At 45.8% G+C, this 19165-nt stretch overlaps 1 protein-coding gene across 2 annotated transcripts; it reads right to left on the bottom strand.

Annotated features, from left to right (window-relative positions):
* Window positions 1–13: 13 nt before the first annotated feature.
* On the bottom strand, window positions 14–18975 carry atm (ATM serine/threonine kinase). Of its 2 annotated transcripts, none has more exons than XM_029843462.1 (62): window positions 18816–18975; window positions 18457–18539; window positions 18249–18367; window positions 17954–18099; window positions 17675–17839; window positions 17399–17561; window positions 17084–17322; window positions 16595–16764; window positions 16361–16512; window positions 15184–15555; window positions 14893–15096; window positions 14652–14753; window positions 14288–14522; window positions 14076–14207; window positions 13865–13990; window positions 13591–13680; window positions 13327–13519; window positions 13050–13243; window positions 12887–12966; window positions 12639–12794; window positions 12301–12376; window positions 11903–12048; window positions 11647–11764; window positions 11407–11577; window positions 11126–11301; window positions 10763–11006; window positions 10232–10347; window positions 10031–10157; window positions 9712–9911; window positions 9460–9637; window positions 8386–8544; window positions 8174–8306; window positions 7990–8085; window positions 7753–7924; window positions 7479–7620; window positions 7229–7405; window positions 6920–7100; window positions 6710–6815; window positions 6456–6611; window positions 6278–6386; window positions 6103–6191; window positions 5924–6026; window positions 5701–5849; window positions 5524–5625; window positions 5087–5441; window positions 4845–5015; window positions 4597–4716; window positions 4091–4311; window positions 3787–3994; window positions 3561–3686; window positions 3348–3488; window positions 3044–3182; window positions 2776–2858; window positions 2538–2678; window positions 1866–1982; window positions 1627–1776; window positions 1392–1554; window positions 1104–1190; window positions 912–1026; window positions 748–811; window positions 539–681; window positions 14–462 (listed from the first exon to the last, which is right to left on the bottom strand). In XM_029843462.1, exons 2-62 carry the CDS (start codon window positions 18526–18528, stop codon window positions 282–284), a joined length of 9261 nt encoding a protein of 3086 aa, XP_029699322.1. In that variant the 5' UTR covers window positions 18529–18539; window positions 18816–18975; the 3' UTR covers window positions 14–281. The 2 variants fall into 2 exon arrangements, with proteins under 2 accessions (XP_029699322.1, XP_029699321.1); XM_029843461.1 differs by having other exon boundaries at window positions 6456–6614.
* Window positions 18976–19165: the final 190 nt, after the last annotated feature.

The raw sequence follows: 19165 nt of genomic DNA on the forward strand, positions 1-19165 counted from the left end.
AACAAAGCTGCGCTTTCAGGACAAAAGCCTTTATTTTGTGTTGGTGTGCAGAGCACGAAGAGGGTTCTTACAGACATTTGTACTTTATATCATATGAAGCTCTTCACGATGCCTTTGAACAGCAGTGCTGAAAACATTCATAATGTCACAGCTGAAGAATGAAAAAAGATCTCATCTCACTGAGGAAACCAGAGATGTCTTGGTGCTTCCTCAGGGACCTTAAGGCCTTTTGCATTGAAGATTGATGACTTTAAGTCAGGAGGTGACACCTCCTCTGTGGTCTACACCCAGGCCTGCCAGCCTGGGAACAATCTGCTGAGGTTCCTTGGGTCCATGGCCTGTTGGATCAGCAGGTTGACCTGCCCCCCGATGCTCAGCACCGTGCCTTCCTCCACTCCCTTCAGCTTCTCCTGCAGCCTCAGCAGAACCCTCTCCGCCACTTTGTTGAAGCTCTGACTGTCGCTGTGGGACAAAGAGCCTTGGAATGAAAATGTGAAGATCCAGAATGAAAAGTCATGTATTTTGCGAATCACCACACCTGAATTTACGCTGGTTGTCCATGTTTTCACCCCCCATTGTGGAGCCGAGGGTTGCGTTGAGCTCCTGCTGTTCATCGCGCTGCAGGTAGAAGGCCTTCAGGGGGTTCATGGTCCAGTCGAATAGAGGGTCATAGAGCAGCACCTGAACAGAACCACAGGCAAGTGAGGGACAGAGTTTGTGTAGAGGAGCTGGGCCTTGCCTTCATACCTCCACAATTGTCAGCAGAGCTTCCTGAGAATTCCTCATCACCTCCAATGTCTTCTCACAACATCTGGACAGAGGAGACACAAAAACAAGTAAAACTCTGATCAGGCCAACTCGTCCATCACAACTTTCTGATATGGGTCATCAAGCCCGAGGATCAACTTCACCTCCTGAAAACGCCCTCAACGCCGGTGATGCCCATGCCGTCAACGATGTCTCTGGACAGTCTGAAGGGGACGGTCTCAGGGGTGGGGAGGGTCTTCCCCTGCTCAAAGGCCACACCTATGAGCGTGATGATGAAGGCATTTTAGTATGTTAGGATGGTTGTTGATGTGATGAAACATGTTAAGGAGCCGTACCTAAATCAATGTGTACCAGTTCAGCGGTCTGCTCGTCGATCAGAATGTTCTGGATGTGTCTGTCACCCAGACCCACAATATAGCCAACTGTGGACAACAAAGATGGTGTTTGGTGCTCTGCTGTTTGGTGCTCTGCTGCTAGAGCTCAACCAGCCGTTTCTGACAGAAATCCCAGACAGAGACTCTGGTGTAGATACATGAACATAAATGTTTCCCTGACTTCACTTTCCAAAATGTTTTGAAGGCCTGAAAAATGTTGAGAGATTCGACCAGTGTTTCTGTCTGTACCTATAGAGGAGGTGGCTACGCTGCGAGTGTAGGCCAGCCGTTTTTCCATCCATACTGCGGGGTCCAGGAAGCGTTCCATGCAGAAGTACCTGAAGATGGGCCTGAAGTTCTTACACACCTCACTGTAGGCCTGGAGCTTCTCATCAAATCCCTGATTTGCAGCCTGTGATGAGTGACAGCAGAACTGTAACACACAAATGGGCCTTAGAAGTCTGCGAGGAAGCAACAGCTCTACCGCCATCTTCCGCCGGCAGTTGAGGTTGGTCCAGTCCTGAGGTCTGAAACGCTTATGGGCTCCATGATCTGGGTCCACCAGGAACTGCCCAATGGGCACCGTTCCAGAACACCACTCCAAAACACCGCTCCTCTGTGAGAACGGCACCACCTGTGGAACAAGGCAAAGGTTGAAACGAGGCCTTCACCTCCAGATCTTGATCCTTTGTTCTGTTTCTGATGGAGAACAAATGGAAGAACCTTGTATCGCCTGATGTTCAGCTTCCTCTTGCGAGTGTCTGTGTTGCGCTGGAGCAGCATGGAGCACATGCTGAAGACCTGCTGCATCACCGCATCCTGCCGCAAGTCATCCTTCCCCTGTTAACGCCGAGAGGGAAACATGAGTGAGAAAATGTGGGAGCTGGAACAGCAGCTGTGAGCCATGTGTACAGCAGCATCTGCCTCATGTTCATGTTCACATAAATACCACCAACACAGCATCATCAAAAGCTTCTGTACTGCTGGAGTCTTATTAGATGCTCTCTAATGCATCACATCAGCAGAAACAATAAGGATTCTGCTGATGTGGAACAGGAACAGCAAATCACAGAGGTGGTTTCACCATGAGGCTCAGCATCAAAGCTGTAAATTATTAGCCAACAAGAGTTCTGGTAAACAACAGAAAAAAAGTCCTTGTTTCCAGACATTGCAATTTGTAATGTGACAAACTTTCCATCTGTCCCAGCACAAAAAACAGATTAATTATTAACTGTTGAATTGAAAAGGAAAAGAACTGAAGTGTAAATTGATTATCCTCTTTGCTCGGATCAGATTAATCACAAGTGACAGCAGCAGCTTCAAAGGAAAGACGAACAGGAAAGTATTCCTTCGTTCTCCAACCAGAGAACCAAAGGAACTGAGCAGAACACCCACCTTCACCAGCTGTCTCCTGCTTTTACCGTCAGAGCCCACACAGTCGATGATCTTCGGCAGGTTGACTCCCCCAGCCAGGTGATAGTGAGGCATGAATGACCTGACCGTTACCAAGTTGTCATAGTGACCAGATGGATCCACCTGGTCAAATGTAATGAGCCAGTCCTGTCAGTCAGCTCACACCTCCCAGGTGGAAAAAAATCATGAAAATGGAAGAAATGCATTAATTGATCTTCACCTTCAGCTCCATTGTGGGGATGACGACCTGGTCCAGGTCTTTAATCTGCATGATTGGCTGATCAGCAGGGATGGGAATCGCCCCTAGGATTAAGTTTAGTACCTTAATAACCAGCTCCATATTTTGAATCACTAATCTAATGTTTTTTACTCCTTTACATCTCAACTAAATGATGGTGTTACTACAAGAGAGGCTGGAATCTTTAGGAAACTATGAGTTAAGATCAGAAGACAAATCAATGGAACAATAACATAAAAGGATCACTGACTCTTCTCAGTTTTGTGCCTGCTGGCATCCATGTAGGCCAGAGTGATGTAGGCATCACACAGACGCTCAATTCCTTGGACCAGCTGGCTTCTCTTCTTCTTGACCGCATTGATGATCATCTGTGCTTTTTCCGAGCGCTCCTATGACAGATGGACATCAACGTCATGCAGGGGATAGAACTGCTTTCGGGACAGAGCTGAAGCCTCAAGTCCTTTAGAGTCAAACCACTTTAAACTCAAATTGTCTTAACCTTCTTTCATTCTTTAGACTCATTATCAATCAGGGTATTGTAATGAAATCCTCACCAGGTCGAGTGGAGATGATTGCCAGGGGACACCCTTCGACACAGTTGTCGTGCAGAAGACCTTGTCTTTGTTGGCATTCACCAGGGCAAAGATGATGAAGAGTGTGTGGTGAGGGTGCTCCGTACACACTCTACACATCAGCTGTGGGGAACGGACGGACAGGTGAACCAGCAGGCTATGCTTTAGTTTGAAAAAAGACTGTCTTATCATTACATTGTAGAGGACACTGTGAAAGCCCATGTCCTTGGCCATCCCAGACACCATCTTCGTCCCCATCCTAGCGGCTAGCTGATACATCAGAGGCAGAAACTTGTGGGAGGGGATCTTCTTCACACCTTTCTGAAAAGTAGCAAAGACAATTAAAGCCGCGATGACCTTGATATTACAACCTGCCATCAGGGGATGATGTGTTTCAAGCACATGAACATGAGCCGCTAACCTTCATTATGGCATTTACAGCGTTGACGTCGCCGTTCTCCAGCCAGAGCGAAGCAAGGCGGAAAACCCAGGTGTCATGTTCTTCTCCCTCTTCCAGACACTGGATGTAGTTCTCCACTGCCTTACAGAGGAAGCGCTGTTTGTCTGCCTGCAGGTTGGACAATGCCTTCTCATCGAGCTCCAGCTCTTTCTGCACCTTTGTGGTGTACCTGTGATTCAAAAACAAGACCTTCTCAGGTTTGACTCCTCTTCAAAGACCACAAGGCTTTGGGGAAACTCATTTTGGATTCAGAATTCCTGCTGACCTGTTGCTGACAAATTTATGCTCCCGTATCAAGTCCACTTCCTCTTTGGCCTTCTTCAGCAGTGCCTGCTTGTTTTCAAACTCTGAGGAGTTCATGTACTTGTCAATGATCTGGTACTGCATGTCAGAGAAGCGTGCCAGAGCCAGGAAGGCCTCGGTTCGTTGGTTCAGCAGTCTGGTGTCCTGAGGAGATCTTGATTCCTTCGTGATCACTTCCACAGCCTAAGAAATTAGAAAATAATGTCAATAAATATATGGACATTCAAGCCATAGTTTAATCAAGTCACTATGATAACACACTAGCTTCAGGATGTGTGGGTGAATGGTTGTTTGTATTTGTATATGAGCCCTGCAATGAGTTGCTGATTTGCCCCCCAAGACAGATGAATGGAAATCTAAAAGCCCGATACAAGGATATGGCTATATCACCCACGATTTGGTCTTGAATGTTAGAAAAAAAATGTGCACAAAGTATCAAAGCAGCACCAGACATCAGCTGATTTATACCCTCTCCAGGTAGTTTTCCAGGATTACTCCAGGACTTTCCAGGCATGTCTCTGCCAGCCAATTACCACACAGCCGGAGGCTCTCGGTGTAGACTGGCACCACCACAGGATTTATGTCCACCTGACCACCAAAGCAAGGACACTGACTGAACAGCTCGGTAACATTTAGATGATGAAGAACAGGAAGAAGAGGGGTGAGTGGCACAGTCATAGATTGGTCAAGTCTGAACAGAACACACTAAATCTCACCACTTCCTCCATGTTATTTATCATCCGTCTCAGCAGACCCAGAGCCACTTCCTGCTCACCCTTGGCCCAGAATACTTGGGCTTCCTCTAGTTGCCATGAGGACACAGGAGTTAACACACAAGATCTCCCTGAACACTGCTCTTTCATCTGGAAGACTGCACGCTCTGCCAGCTGGGAGAAAGCGCAGAAATACTTAAGAAATTTTACATTTAACTTTCAAAAACACAAACACGTGCACACACCTTTGTGTTCCCAGCTTTGCGAGCCAGCTGACAGAGGTCCATGAGATGGTCAGTGAGCACGGAGCTGAGGTACTGCTTGCTGTCAGGGTCTTCCACCTTGGTCATCAGGGTGTGTAGGGCCACAGAGAGTGCAGCCATGATGGGCTCCACTAGTGTAAAGTCGCTGTCACTCAGCAGCTGGGACTGCTGCCGCCACTGGGTGCAAACGTCTAGCAGATGCACATCTGAGAAGGGCTTGGAAAAGAGCTGTTTGATGTTCTCCAGCTGCTGGATGGTCTGAAGGTTCCTGAGAGCAGGGTAGAAGGAGGACACTGCCTCAAGACTTCCTGTACACAGTTCCTCCACCAGCGTAGTCCTGCAGGCATCAGAGACAAGGTGGAAATTTGAGCTATTACAAGAAAAGTATAACTGTAAACTTTCATCAGAGGTTAACCTACCTAGCCTTCTGCATGGTTTTATCAAACACACTAAACTCTTTGTCCCTCAGAGCTTGCAGGGAACAGAAGACTGATTCGTGGAAGCCGGCCTGGGTTTTGTTCCTGATGAAGAACAATATTGGAGGTGAAAAGGTGAGCCTGACAATGCTGCTGTGCTGGGATGCAGCAGTGGCTCACCTCTCTGGCAGCTCACAGTCCCACTGAGTGTTCCTCCAGGCAGCCTGGAAGCGGAGCTCTCTCAGCTCTGATCCATATTCCACCCCTTCACTTTCCAGACCTTTCATGTAGGTGGTTAGGATGCTGTTCAGGCCAAATTTCTGCAGGCCCTGTTGGTGAGAGGGACCAAAGCGCATGACTAATTTTGAGCGCTATACACAGGCAGGACACACATGTCTTTTACCTCTACAAGCCCGACTTGCCGGGTGACCTCGGGCAGTGAGGTGTGAAGGTCGTAGGACGTCAGGGCCTTCCCCCACAAAGCCTCATGTTCATAGGTCCTAATCCTACAAAGCAGCACAACCAAGTTATTAATAAAGACCCTGAGCAGATGTGCAGGTAAACTGACTACAGAATAACCACCTGGTCAGTGGACTGGTCATCATCTCGCCACCGCACCCGTACAAGCTATCAGGTTCTCCAATGCTCCGATAGACCTCGAACAGCAGTTCCTACCCAGACAGGATCTTTTAATGTACCTTTTAAACATTTATAGGAGAGAATGAAAATAAAATAACATCTGCTGTGCGAAGCTGACCTGCACGCTAATGTTGGTGTCTTCCACACTCTTCTTAGTCAGGTTGGAGATGGTGAAGGCCTGACTGGTGTCATCAAAAGTGAGTCTGCGTGTTGCTCTCGACTTGGAGCTGCAAGATTCAGAGTGTTGCTCATCCCGTTCACTAAAGACCGTTCGAAAAGACTGAGGTGGCACTCACCTGTAATGGTCCTCCATGTTAGCTTTGAGCTTGTCCACATAGATTTCCGTGTACAGCAGGGCGGTGAAATGTGCCGAGCACGACTGAGCAGCTTTGGCCACCTCCAGATAGTTCAGCTCCAACCAGAAGTTGGAATCACACACAGTTCCAGGGGACCTGCTACCATATGAAGAAATTAAGGGAAAGATGAATTGACACATGCTGAGACCCTCAAAATCTGCCACCACATAAATTATCACAGACACACTGCAAACCTCTCAGTGGACACTGGGTACTGCTGGTGTCTCAGATAGTCAATAACAGCCAACATTGTGCGTAGAGAGTTCTGGTCCGGCAGGCTCTGACTGGCAGCATCCGACTCTGCAGAAAAGAAAACCATTATTGCAAATTTATGTCTTGTGATGTCATTTTGATTTACCTTCAGGGTGCAGGCGCCTGATTAAACCCACCAGCACCCGACTTACCAGCGTCACAGTTGGGAGGCACTCCAGCAGTGGAGCGATTGGAGGCCTGAGCACGGCAACAACAACGGAAGAACTCCTGAATGTGAGAAGAGAGCAACTCTCTCCAGGAACCATCAGAATCCTGCTGAAGGATGGAGTGAATGATAAGGGGCAACAGCCTCTGACAGCAGTCCACCCACACCTGGAGGGGCAGGAGAGAGGTCAGAGCTGTGAAGCCAAAAGGAGTAATTCTATATTTTTGACAAGGTGAGCCTGACTCATTTTCAACTGCTGTTGCGGCCCTATCTGAGATGGCATCCATGTTCTCACCATACACAATGGCCGTGACAGCAGCAGAGCTTCACTCTTGACCCCCCCACTGTCCAGCAGGACAGTGCTCAGAGCTTTCAGCCAGGATCCGTGGCTGCCTGCCTCAGCGAACCATAACGTGGGATTCTCCAGCTTCTTCCTGGCCTCCGAGCTCTCCTCGACACTGACTATTTCCACCTAAAGACAACGGTCACTGGTGAGAGTGTTCTACTTGATGTGTTGGTGCCAAACAAAAGCATCTTTCGGCCACCTTCTTCTTGGCCTTTCTAAAGGGATTAAGGTAGGTCAGCATGGGGTCTCGGTTCTGTTTGTGCTGCTCCCAGAAATTGACTCCAGATTGAGCAGCGAGGATGTTCTTCACACACAGAGCAGCAGCCTTCCTCACTTCAATGCTGTAAACCAAAGGTCACATGGGAGAAACACGAGCTTACAGTTAGAAAATCTCTATAAATGTGCACAAAGTATAAATATGTAGTTTATATAACACAATTTCCTAAAAACAGGAAGTACTTAGTGCATTGTACCCAGGCTGTGTGAGTGCATCATTCATGCAATTGAGGATGATATAAAACTGCTGCAGCTCGGTGGAGGTGAAGAGACTGACAGACTTCTCATAGAGGGGGTCTCTGCTATGAAGCAGGGCAATGGTTGAGAAATCCACAGGTCCCAGTTCTCCCAGACAGCTGCCCACCGCCTCTGCTCAAAGGGTTCAACATTAACGTAGAGCAGTGAAAAGGTTTTGTGGGTTTTATCATTCGTACCGAGAATGTCAGCTCCTCCAGGCTGGCGGATGGCCAATTTACAGAGCTGCAGTAGGCTGAGCACAAGCTTCACCAGCACGCTGTTAGCATGCTCAGCTACAGGGACAGCAAGGACACAGGCTCTGATTTTGTTTACAGGTTATATTAAGGGGGTTTGAACATTTTTACATGGTTGGAATCGTACTGTGGCATTCTCTGAGAAGCTCTTTGATCTGCCCCTTGTTGCCATGGAGCTGCCTGGTCAGCTGCTTCAGGCCCTCCAGTCTGGTCAGAAGTAATGAACTACAGGAGGTGACTGACAGGAAGTGGTCCACCTCCTTTAAGAAACACAGTTTTTTCTTGACATCAGAAGTTTCCAGCTGTGGGTTGACTGTGGAGGCAGATTATACATTTTACCTGCGTCAGCGTAAAGGTCCCTGTGCTGTATTTGAGCTGGTTCTGTACAGATCGCAGCTCTGTGAACACAGGGAGGTTTGGAAAAGGCTCCAACCTGCTGATGACCTCCTTCAGCTTCTGTTGATTTTCTACGATGAGGAACTGCAGCAGACGGAGCATCTACAGGAGAGGCAGAGCAATAGATCTAATCAATATAGAATCTTCTTTCCTTCAGCATCACCAGTGTGTATGTGACATTATGCTGAGATTTAACTGAAACACTTGGGGCCATTGCCTCCTCTGTTAAAGTGCATATTGCAGGTTTTTACACTTCTAATCTCGTCTTAAAATCACCAATTCAGAAGTAAAATGCGAATTTTTAGTTTTGAACAGTGCAAAAAAATACAACGGTGTCATTTTAGGTCACAGAGGGAGTTACAGGAGCTTGCTGGAGCTGCGGGGATGAGTGTGTAGAGTAGGTGGAGTCAGTAGGGTTGTTGTAGAGCAGCTGGAGGGATATTAACCAGGATGAGAGCAGCACAGTTGTCTCTGTTATTGGTCAGTTTTAATAGTCCTGATGGTATTAAAGGATCTGTCCTAGTGGTTATTGCCTGATAAATTATGGCATTGAGATGTGAGCACAGTATTACAGAGGTTGTCCTTAGCTAAAGTATATAACAGTGGTGCTGCTCTTCCCTGGCGGTCCTGGCTCCAGAGCTCAGTCTCTGTCCTCTGGACTGAATTGTCCCACTGATCTCTCTCTGCTCACAGATGTAGGTCTGCAATTGTTTGTATTTAAACTTTCCTCTATGTCAGAACTGGGATCCATTGTTTCCTATTGTCAAGTCTAGCGGGCCCCCCCTGCCTCCATCGAATATGAAATAGTGCACACGGAAGTATAATTTTCAGAAAAAGCTGTTCCAGAATTACTCTTTTACACATTGAGTTAAAGTGAAGTCTAACCTTGGCAAAGAGACTTTTAATGTCAGTGGTGACCATCCTGAATAAATAAGTGTTAATGTTTTGATTGCAATTCAATATATCATTAAATTAGCCATAGATCTAAATGAAAATGCACAATTACAGAAGTCATACCTGCTGTGAGATGGGAGGGGGCCGGCTGGTCACCTGAACCACCAGAGTCCCCACAATGACCTGTAGGTGACAGTCTACAGCATCATCACAGAACTGCAGTGCTGCACGGCACACAGAGGTCAACAGGTCACAGCACAGACAGATACTTCTGTTGGAAACCTCATCAGAGTGAAGCGGGCTGGGGAGAAGAGACATGTTTGTGATTCGGATGGCAGCCGTTGGGCATCTGAGACTACACCTGCGTGCACCTACTTGCTGTTGATGTGGTGAATGAGTGTGTAAATGACGTCTCTCAGGACGAAGGCCCAGGCTCCTCCCAGGCCGTCCTTCACCTCTATGAGCAGCAAGTTAACAAACAGGTGATACACCAGGAGGATGCGATGGCGTTCGTAGCGGTTGGTGGTTTCTGCCGCTCTATCACACACAGCCAGCAGGATCCTCTGGATAGAGATCTATGGCCCGGCCAACAAGTAGGGAAGCAGAGTCACATGCAAAGTAGAAAAGAAAGCTACTGCTGTAAAGTAATTGGTCACCATTGGGGTCTGAACAGAGGCCAACTCAAATCTCTCACCGGAGTTTTGGAGAGAATGGCTACCAGGGACTTGTGATTGGCGCTGTGACATTTGCTGAGGTAGTCCAGGGTTGCCTTGATCACATAGGAGCTAAAAAATGGTGGATTTGGTGCTGGGTCTAATTCCCTGTGAAATATTATTTAGTCAGGTGATGTGCACAGATAAGATTAACATAAGGCTGAATTAAATTAGTTGGTTACCCTACGAATTGTTTCAGATCTCCTGTGGAACCTTCAGGTCCACCTCCTTCATACAGAGTCATTAACAGTTCCACCACAATATCTGCCAAGTTACTGTGGATCAGGTTGTCCATTTCCTGAAGACACAGGTGAAAACATTGGGATCAGCTTTCCAGCACTGAAAGAATGTCTGTACAGACACACTCACACTCAAATGTCAAAGTGATGTATACAATTGCCATTATTTTAAAGGTCATCAGGTATTTGAAGTTAAAAGTACTACTGATAATTAAAGTAATTTTCCAGCATAATTATTACTCTGTGTCTATTCTGTTTGGGGACTCTTGATAAATGAGCTGGCCCTACTGGCTTTACTGACCCTAACCAACCTACTGGACCTACTGGCCCTGCTCAACTTACTGGATCTACTAGAGCTACTAGACCTACTGGCACTACGAGGTTTGAGGAGCAGTGACGACTAGCAACAAACCATTAGCATATACAAACAAACATTTGTAACAAATAAGAAAGGGAAAGATCAAGCACTGATACCTGTTTTCCCAAATAGCTGCTATCTTTCAGCAGATCGTACACTCTGTGGGCCTTCTCTCGCTGCTGTGCAACCAATGCATCCTGGCCACACAGGGCGAAGTACGGCAGTATGTTCACCATGATTTTGGGGAAACAGTCAGCCAGTAAATCTTTCCAGTCCCTCTCTAGACACCTGCCGATAGACTTAACCTGCTCAAAGTCATCCAGAAAGACCAGGTGAGGTATGAGGACCTGGTACGAAGACCTTCAGTAACAGACAACAGAAGGTGGGAATATAGACACCCAGACACGATCATCACCTGACTGGAACATAGTGGAGAATTTAACATGTCCCAAAGCAACATATCTAACCAGCTGGCTCACCTGTAGAAGTCTCTGACTGTTTCCTGGTCAAGGACAGTGTAAGGAAAAGATCCCAGAGTGTAGCGGTCATCTGACAGTCTCTGCGCAAGCCATTCAGCTACCAAGTAGTAGAGATGAGAGGTGACCAATGATTTCACGCTGCTGTAGCCCAACACTCTACACACACTGCCCAGTATCTGTCACACATACACACACACACACACAAACACACAAACACACACACGTCAGAGGATGCACATAGAATGTCTTCTTTTCCATCCCGCATGGAGTTCAAGTTCAACCTTTTTAATAAGCTGCTCTTCGATGTTGTTCTCCTTGTAGGACTGGAACAGGGCAAAGAGAGCCTGTTTTTCACAGACTGGACTACAGCACAGCACAACAGACAGGCTCTTCAACAAGGCAGCTTTGCGGTTAAAGGACTCATCCTGCTGGTCCTCAGAGGAGCAGTTTGTCTGTCAGAGAGAAAATGTTTTGGAGAAGTCAAACATTTTAATGGACTTTTCCTCCACTAACAGACTCACCAGGAACTTCATCCCTTCCTGAGCCTTCAGGTAAATACTTTCAAAGGCTTCCTGCTGCCTTTTAAGTGGCAGCATCCTCCTCTGATCTGGATCATTGGGCTGAACCTCCAGGAATAACCTGGACATAAAGGTGAACAACAGTGACCCTCAGATCACAGTCACAGCATTTTAGTATTGGAAACTAAATTCAAGCTTTTCACTCTTTTATCAACTTAAAGATTTTAGCTCCTTGTGTGTGCTGCCATGCTCGGCGTACCGCTCCACTGATGTGGCTACCAGCATGCGGACCTGATGGTGGGCATCTGCAAGGTGAGATGATAGGATGGCTGACACTGGAATGTCATTTTCTGTGCCATCATGGTCCTTCAGGCTCAAAATGGCCCAATTACACCTCGGGTCTGCCTGCCAGTGTTGAGATTCATCATACATAAGAAATCAGAACATCAGTAAAAGTCTACACTAGTTAAATGTGATAACACTGGAATCACGTTCTCAGTATCTGGAAAAACATAAACTAGGTCAAGGTTTGGTTATTCAGGCCTTTTCCCTCTTAAAACTATCTGAAATTTTAGATATATTTGTAATGTCACAGTAAAAGTGAATTAAATTCTCCTCAGTTATTCTCCCACTCAAAGAGGAAACAAGAACTCTTACCTCCAGCAGAGCCACCAGACATTGCACTAACGCCACACGTACGGCTGCCACACACTTCCCAGTTTGGCTCAGGTAGCTGTGAACAGGACAGGCACAGAAAAGGGGTCTGTAATGAGTGGTGACACAAGCTATAGAGCCAGATGTGCAACTTTGTTTAGCACAGGCTGGAGTTTCCTCAAGTGTTTTCTTCTGCACAATGATAAGGTGGCAGAATTACCCACAATTCTGAGTGTGACGAGACCAGTTCAGCTGTGAGTTGTAGATGTCAGTTCATTGTTTTAGTGCTGATAACTAATATTAGCATCCCTTGTCCCCATGACAACTCTTGTGGCACTGACCAGAATCCAGACACTACTTGAAGCAGCGACCCTTGCACATGTCTCATTTCTTCGGGAGGGTGATGGGATTCCCCAAGACTCCTGATGGATGGTAACAAACCCAGCAGCACAGCAGCACAGATGTCCTGATCCTGATGGTAGTCAGAACACAGGTCACTGTGTAGACAGAACAACAAGAGATATTTGATCTGAAATTCAGATGGAATGGAAACAATCACAGGAAAATGGAAAAAAAAAAGTCTCCATACGCAAGAGGATGAAGTAATGCGTCAAATTCTTCTGGTGCCAGAGAGTGTTCAGTGGGAAGCTTCTTCAGCAGGACGAGATACTAAAAGACAGACATACAGAGTGGAGAGTTTAACAGCTGCTCCCTGGCCACAGTGGCTGGGCCCCCGCATAGATGACACCCACCATGCTGAGATGGAGAGCTTTGCTGAAGTCCACCTGCTTCAACAGAAGCAACAGCCTCTGCCGCACCTCCTGCGGTTTGAAAAGCAAACCATGGATGGGCTGGACAGAACCACATTCACACAGGAAGTCCAAAACTGCCAGGAAAAGCAGGTCCTGTTGGGCCAAATGGTCCTCTGACAACAGACTTTTGGCACCTGCAGGAAGAAAAGAGGATGATCAGTGACCATTCTAGCAAGTTAGCACTGAACTTAAAGAAATAAAAGTAACTTCTGAATACCTGGGCCACACATGCTGTCGCTGTTGTCCATTTTCTGCCCAGTGGCCCCATTAGAATTGCTGGATCCACTATGGACGTCAATCCCCTCATCAAACAGATCAATCTTTTCATTTTGTGTTCTGGACAAGTCCCAGTCTTCCCTCATACAATCGTTGTCATCCGTGACAGTAACTTTCCCAGAAACACTGCTTGACTGGAGAGAAGAGCAGCTGAGCAGTGATTCTACAATAGTTGTTCAATCTGATCAACCTGTTGCTCACTCACAAGGAGTTTGGTGATATCAGCCAGATCACTGAGGAGACTGGCTGGCAGGAGCAGAACAAACAAACGGGAGGAGACGAGAAAAACTTTGTCCTGTACAAGGAAGGGAAAAAAATGATCCAACAGGTCCGTAAAACAGATCTAAAACAGCTGGAAGGCTGTTTAAAAAGTGATATGGCTGCTTTAAAAGTATCATAGAAACAATTCATCCAACTCTTTGTGTGAGTTTGTAATGAAGATCACCTCCAAGATGAGCACAGCTGTAAAACAATTTCACCTTCTCATTCCTGCTGGATGACTGAGTGCACAGCTTCATGACAGATCTCAGCGGATTCATGCTTCCTTTTTCTGTCATCTTCATTTTAGCAGCAAAAACAAAACTGCTCAGTTCCTGCAGAAGCACCTGCAACAAGAAAAAGAAGCTGAAATACTGACACATGCTCAGATAAGATGATGCATATTCACATAGATCAAGATGAATCAGAAACCTTGGCTTTACTGAAGATCTGAGAGCAGCAGGCTTCCTTCTCACTCATAACCCCAGTGGAAATGTAAGCTGCAAGAACACCTGTTAGAAGACCAACACAGCGTACCAGACACTCAGGAGGGGTGGAAGGAGCCTGTGGGGGGAGAAAACACCATAGTCAGCACACACACATACGCAAACATGGGCAGGATGAAAGTCTTAACATCTGCTCACATCAGGAACGTAGAAGAGCAGCAGGTTATCAGCAACTAAAAGCATCAATTCCTCCAGCTTGTTTCTGAGGTGAGGAGCAGCTGTGAACTGGCCTCCAGATGAAACCAGTGGCTCCTTCTCATGAGTCCCTCCCACAGTGGTGGGCAGTGTGTTGAAGCTGAACTGCAGGAACAACAACTCCATCTCTTCCAAGTTGGTTTTGCCATCAGGGGAATGTTGCTCTTGATAAAAGGAACTTTGAAAAGAAAAGATGTGTTGACTTCCATCATAAACAACAGCATTAAGCATCGAAGGCAAAAACTGATGGAGTGGTGAGACAGTAAGGAGGTGTGAGGAGTGAGGCCATGTGGGTTATTCCTCTCACCTTTCTACTTCGTCGGAACCCATCAGAAACCTGAGGACGGTTCCTGTGTCCTTCATAGTCAGGGACACCAGGATGTTTGCAATCAGATCATAAGGAAAGTCCCTGCACAGTGAAACACAAGAATCTTCAGAAAACCCCCAAGGTCAGAGCAAAAAGCACTTTACAGCAAATGAACAATGAACAATTAAAATGATCAGCTGGGATGCTTCAATATGAAATAAATCATTGTTTTCTAAATAACCTGCAGATGATGGGATGCGGTTTGGAGTTCTCCTCCATCTCATCACTCTGATCCGTCATCAGCAGCCAGGCTATGAGAGTCTCCTTCAGGTTAGGAGATGCAATTCTATCAGTGAGGCCCACATATCTGCAGTCTGACGGTGAAGCAATGCTTTTAGGGAGTGGACACTTTACAAGGGCTTGGGCAAGACAGAGAGCAGCAGCTCTGTGGACATAAAGATCAGGGACCAAATGCACATTGGTACAGTTATTGTCAACTTCAAAATTACAGAGACACGTGCTGGAGACTCACAGTGATGGTTTACACACTGATCCAGAAAACAGCATCCACAGTTCCCTGTCCACACTGATTAGACCACCGTGGACAACAACTCTCAGAAGATCCAGGCTGAGGGCTTCGCTCTGAGGTGAGCTGACCCCTCTCAGGGCCAATGCACATACCCGAGCCCACAGCCTGCTCAGCTCGCTCCTGTGGACTTGGGCTTTGTTGGGATAGTTGGTCTGACATCGGGCCAACCCCTTCAAACAGCGCAGCACATACGGCCCCCTCTCACCCCTCTTTTGTTCTGCCAGCAGCTGGTAAAGTGACGCCAACAGGAGGAGCAGCTCCCGATCAGGTAACATAGAAGGATGTGTGGAGGTCAAGACTGCTGTGATCTGCAGCCTGAAGGGACAAGTGAAGGCAGACACTCTTCAGATGACCAAAAAACTGATGTAAATCGATAGATTTCAGCTATTTTAAGGGGGAAAAACATAATTATAAATTTTAACTCAAGATTCAGTCTTTTCTCACTTTGATTTCAATTAATTACTTGATTATTTATTTATTTTTTAAGTCACATTAATAGAAGTGTTTGATCACAAAATATTATTGGATGTCACAAAAGTTAATATATCTTACACCGGTGCTAGTCAACTGATAATAATTTACTTTCATGCTGGCTGTTATCTTGACTCTGGTAGTTTGGAAAGGGAACCCCGACTCTAAAGACATTCGACTCTCGTGAGATTGCTGTCGAGGCAAAGTCCGAGACAGACCGAGTCCACCATGTGTACTTAAACTTTCCTACGTTCTCCTCTGTTTGCTGTCACCTGGAAAACTGTGCAGAATGATGTTGCTGCCTTTGTTGCATTTGGATCGGAAATGACACTCAAACAGGCTGCAGTGTGACATTTTGACTGGAGGCAACAAGAGTGAAGATGTGGAGCATGTCCTGAACAACAATCTGACAAAGTTGCCCCAAGATGCATGAATAATCAGGACCTCTAAATGGTCGGTTAATGAATTGTGCCCCAAAAGCAGTCGGTTACAGTGAATGCTTGCATAGTCAAGGCTCTACCAAGTCCAGATAAGGTTAAAATCTAAGTCTAACTAAATAAATTGAGCTGCAAATAAAAGAATAAAGATATTTATAGCACTCAGCCTGAATTCTTGCTTTTAACATATTTGTGTGTTAATTAGTTCTTACCATGGAATTAGATCAAAGTCACTATGCTGAGGCTGCAGGTGTTCCCGGAGGACCTCCCAGCCCAGTTCAATGCGCCGGCGTTTGCTGGCTGATCCTCTGCAGGATCCCTGGGTCACCTCTAACCCCCGGGGGTCACTACTGTCACTGAACAGCTACGTCCAGACACAGCAAAGATGAGATCAGTTCACACACACAAAGATTCACAATGTTGCTACGCCTTTGCTTCAGGTTCACCTGATGACAGATGTGAGCTGTGAGCTGGATAAGATTCTCCTTCACAGCTATGTGTCTGCTTCCTGTGACGTATTTCCCTCGGCTGCCTATCTGGCTGATTTCTCCTATTAAAGCATCGTACAGGCTGTACAGCAGACTCCTCCACCTGCTCCAGTCCTCAGCATAAGCACCTGAAATACAGCAAATATAAAAACCATCAGCTTCTGATTTCTTTGCGACTTTGAACAGTAATAATAAATGTATGAGCAATTATGAGAATATTTATAATTCCCTTAAGGGTAACACTCCATTCTGGACACTGAGCATTTTAAATTCCTTTGTTTATATATTTCTGTATTTATAATGATTTAAAGGTTTCTCAGATCACAATTATTCTCTCTGTGTACAGTCGTGTTTGTAGACAATCACAGCTGAGGTAAGATAATGAATCTGCAATTCATGTCATGGTCTAAAATGGAGGTTTAAAGGACTGAAGAAGGAACATTTCACCTGTCTCCTGTGTCCTGGCCCCTTTGGGATGGTGAGCACAAATCTGCAGGTTAAAAAACTCCAAAATGCCCTCTTTCAGAGCCAGACTGGGTCTCATATCTGCCCAGATACATAACAAAGCTGGCACCAGCAACTCTCCCAAGTAACACACCCTCATCCGATGGTTCATGGCCACCGATCTTACAAAGATATTCAGAGCAGAGACCAGATGTTCCAAAACAGTTAAATGTTTCTCCTGCCTGAGGAAGACATGGACATAATATTTAACCAGTGCACAATTACCCTTCAATGTTGCAGAGCATTCAAGGCTTTTACTTGGCCAGCAGGACTTTAGAGAAGAAGCTGAACAGTGTGTTGTGGAATCCTTCAGTTTGCATGCAGCAGCCTTGCACCAGCATGTGGATGACTCTGCTCACCAAAACAAGGTTAACAGGCTTGGATGGAGAGACGAATAAGTGACAATATAATTCCAAGAGATCTATGGATCACAGAAATAAAAAGGCCAAGTCAGAGGATCCATATCAGGATATTTGGGTTCCTGAATATTGACAGTTGTTATTTCTATGAAATGTAGAGCAACATCTCACTGACTGTGCCACTGTCGTGGAGCTATGTCACACCAGTATTTGCGTACAGACAGGATGTCCTTCACAAGCAAACTGCTGTAGTCTTCTCCATAAGCTGCACAGCTGTATGAACTCTGCATGACCTCCGTCATGTGTTTCAGCAGCTCACTGCACTTTAAACATGGCCCACCTGCAGTGACGTTCAAAACGCTCGTTCAGACAACTGGCACTTTTCTACACAAATGAAGTCCATATAATCAGGACATCATCTAGATGTGGTGTAATAATTTCACTGTGCACTTACGTTTGTTAGCACATCGAATGAAGTATTTAATTAAGCTGCACATTTCGGCCATCTTTTTCTGCCGCGTGGTCAGCGTAGATGCCGTCACGTTGGATTTACTGGACTGCATGCTTTCTGTCTCTCTCTGGATGTAACGCTGCAGAAATCTGATGCAGAAGTGGGACAAGAAAATAAACATTGCTGTGATATCAGTTGCACACTGGTTAATGGCCAATGACAGAGGTGACTCTGCATAAATTGTGAAACTGTGAAACTAAAAGATAAATCTAAACAATTCACACAGATTGCAGATTACCTGAAAACAGCATCCCATGTGAGCTGATTGGAACCTTTTGTTTTGCATCCAGAGGTACGATCCAACTCCTGCATGACCTCTGGAGATCGAATCAGCCTTCGAAACTGATCAGCTGCTTTCTGGAGATGTAAAAATAACAGCTCCACCTGTTTAAACTTGGTTTCACTCAGGAGAAAGTGAATCGTAGTGTGTGTAGGTGTGTGACTACCTTCCTCTCTGTTGCTCTGTCATTCTCCAGCCCTCTGCAGCACAGCAGGAGATTTGAAAGAGGGAGGCTCATTTCCTTTAAATCTGGAGGAAACGATTTTATTCAGAGAAGAATAATCCATGAGGACATTTTACTAACTATTGATCTGCGTCACACCAATGATGCAATGATGTCTCCTCTAAATTATTGCGTCGTGTACTTGTAGCTGCTTTAGTGACACAACACTGAACAATCAGCTCAAATTCTGGTAGTTGAACTATTGCAACTGTACTGTTTGAGTTCCAGTAGCTATGATTCAACTAGTAGAATTACTACAACGTGGATGACTAAGAACCCTCACAATCAGCTCAAATACTCACTGTAATCTGCAGCTCTAAGACCTGATCAGTCATTTGGCAAACACAATTCTTTACATTAACGCTATACTGATGCAGGATCGCAGATTTTTATTGACTATGAACTACGGTACTTTGCCACTTAACAGACTACCTCAGGACATTCCCGCCCCAGAAATGAAACATCACTTCCTGATATCGGCAAAGATTTGTTTCCGGTAACGTTACTTGAAATCAACATTTGTTTGCCAGTCGCAGATGTAATATGTACTTAAAGATTATAATAATAACAACAATAATAATAATTTTGACATTATGATCAAGCTAATACATACGCGTCTCTATAGCTGGAACCTGGCTATTTGGAGCGTTAT

The sequence above is a fragment of the Takifugu rubripes genome, chromosome 11 (assembly GCF_901000725.2).
Source record: "Takifugu rubripes chromosome 11, fTakRub1.2, whole genome shotgun sequence".
In the NCBI taxonomy this organism is placed as follows: Eukaryota; Metazoa; Chordata; class Actinopteri; order Tetraodontiformes; family Tetraodontidae; genus Takifugu; species Takifugu rubripes.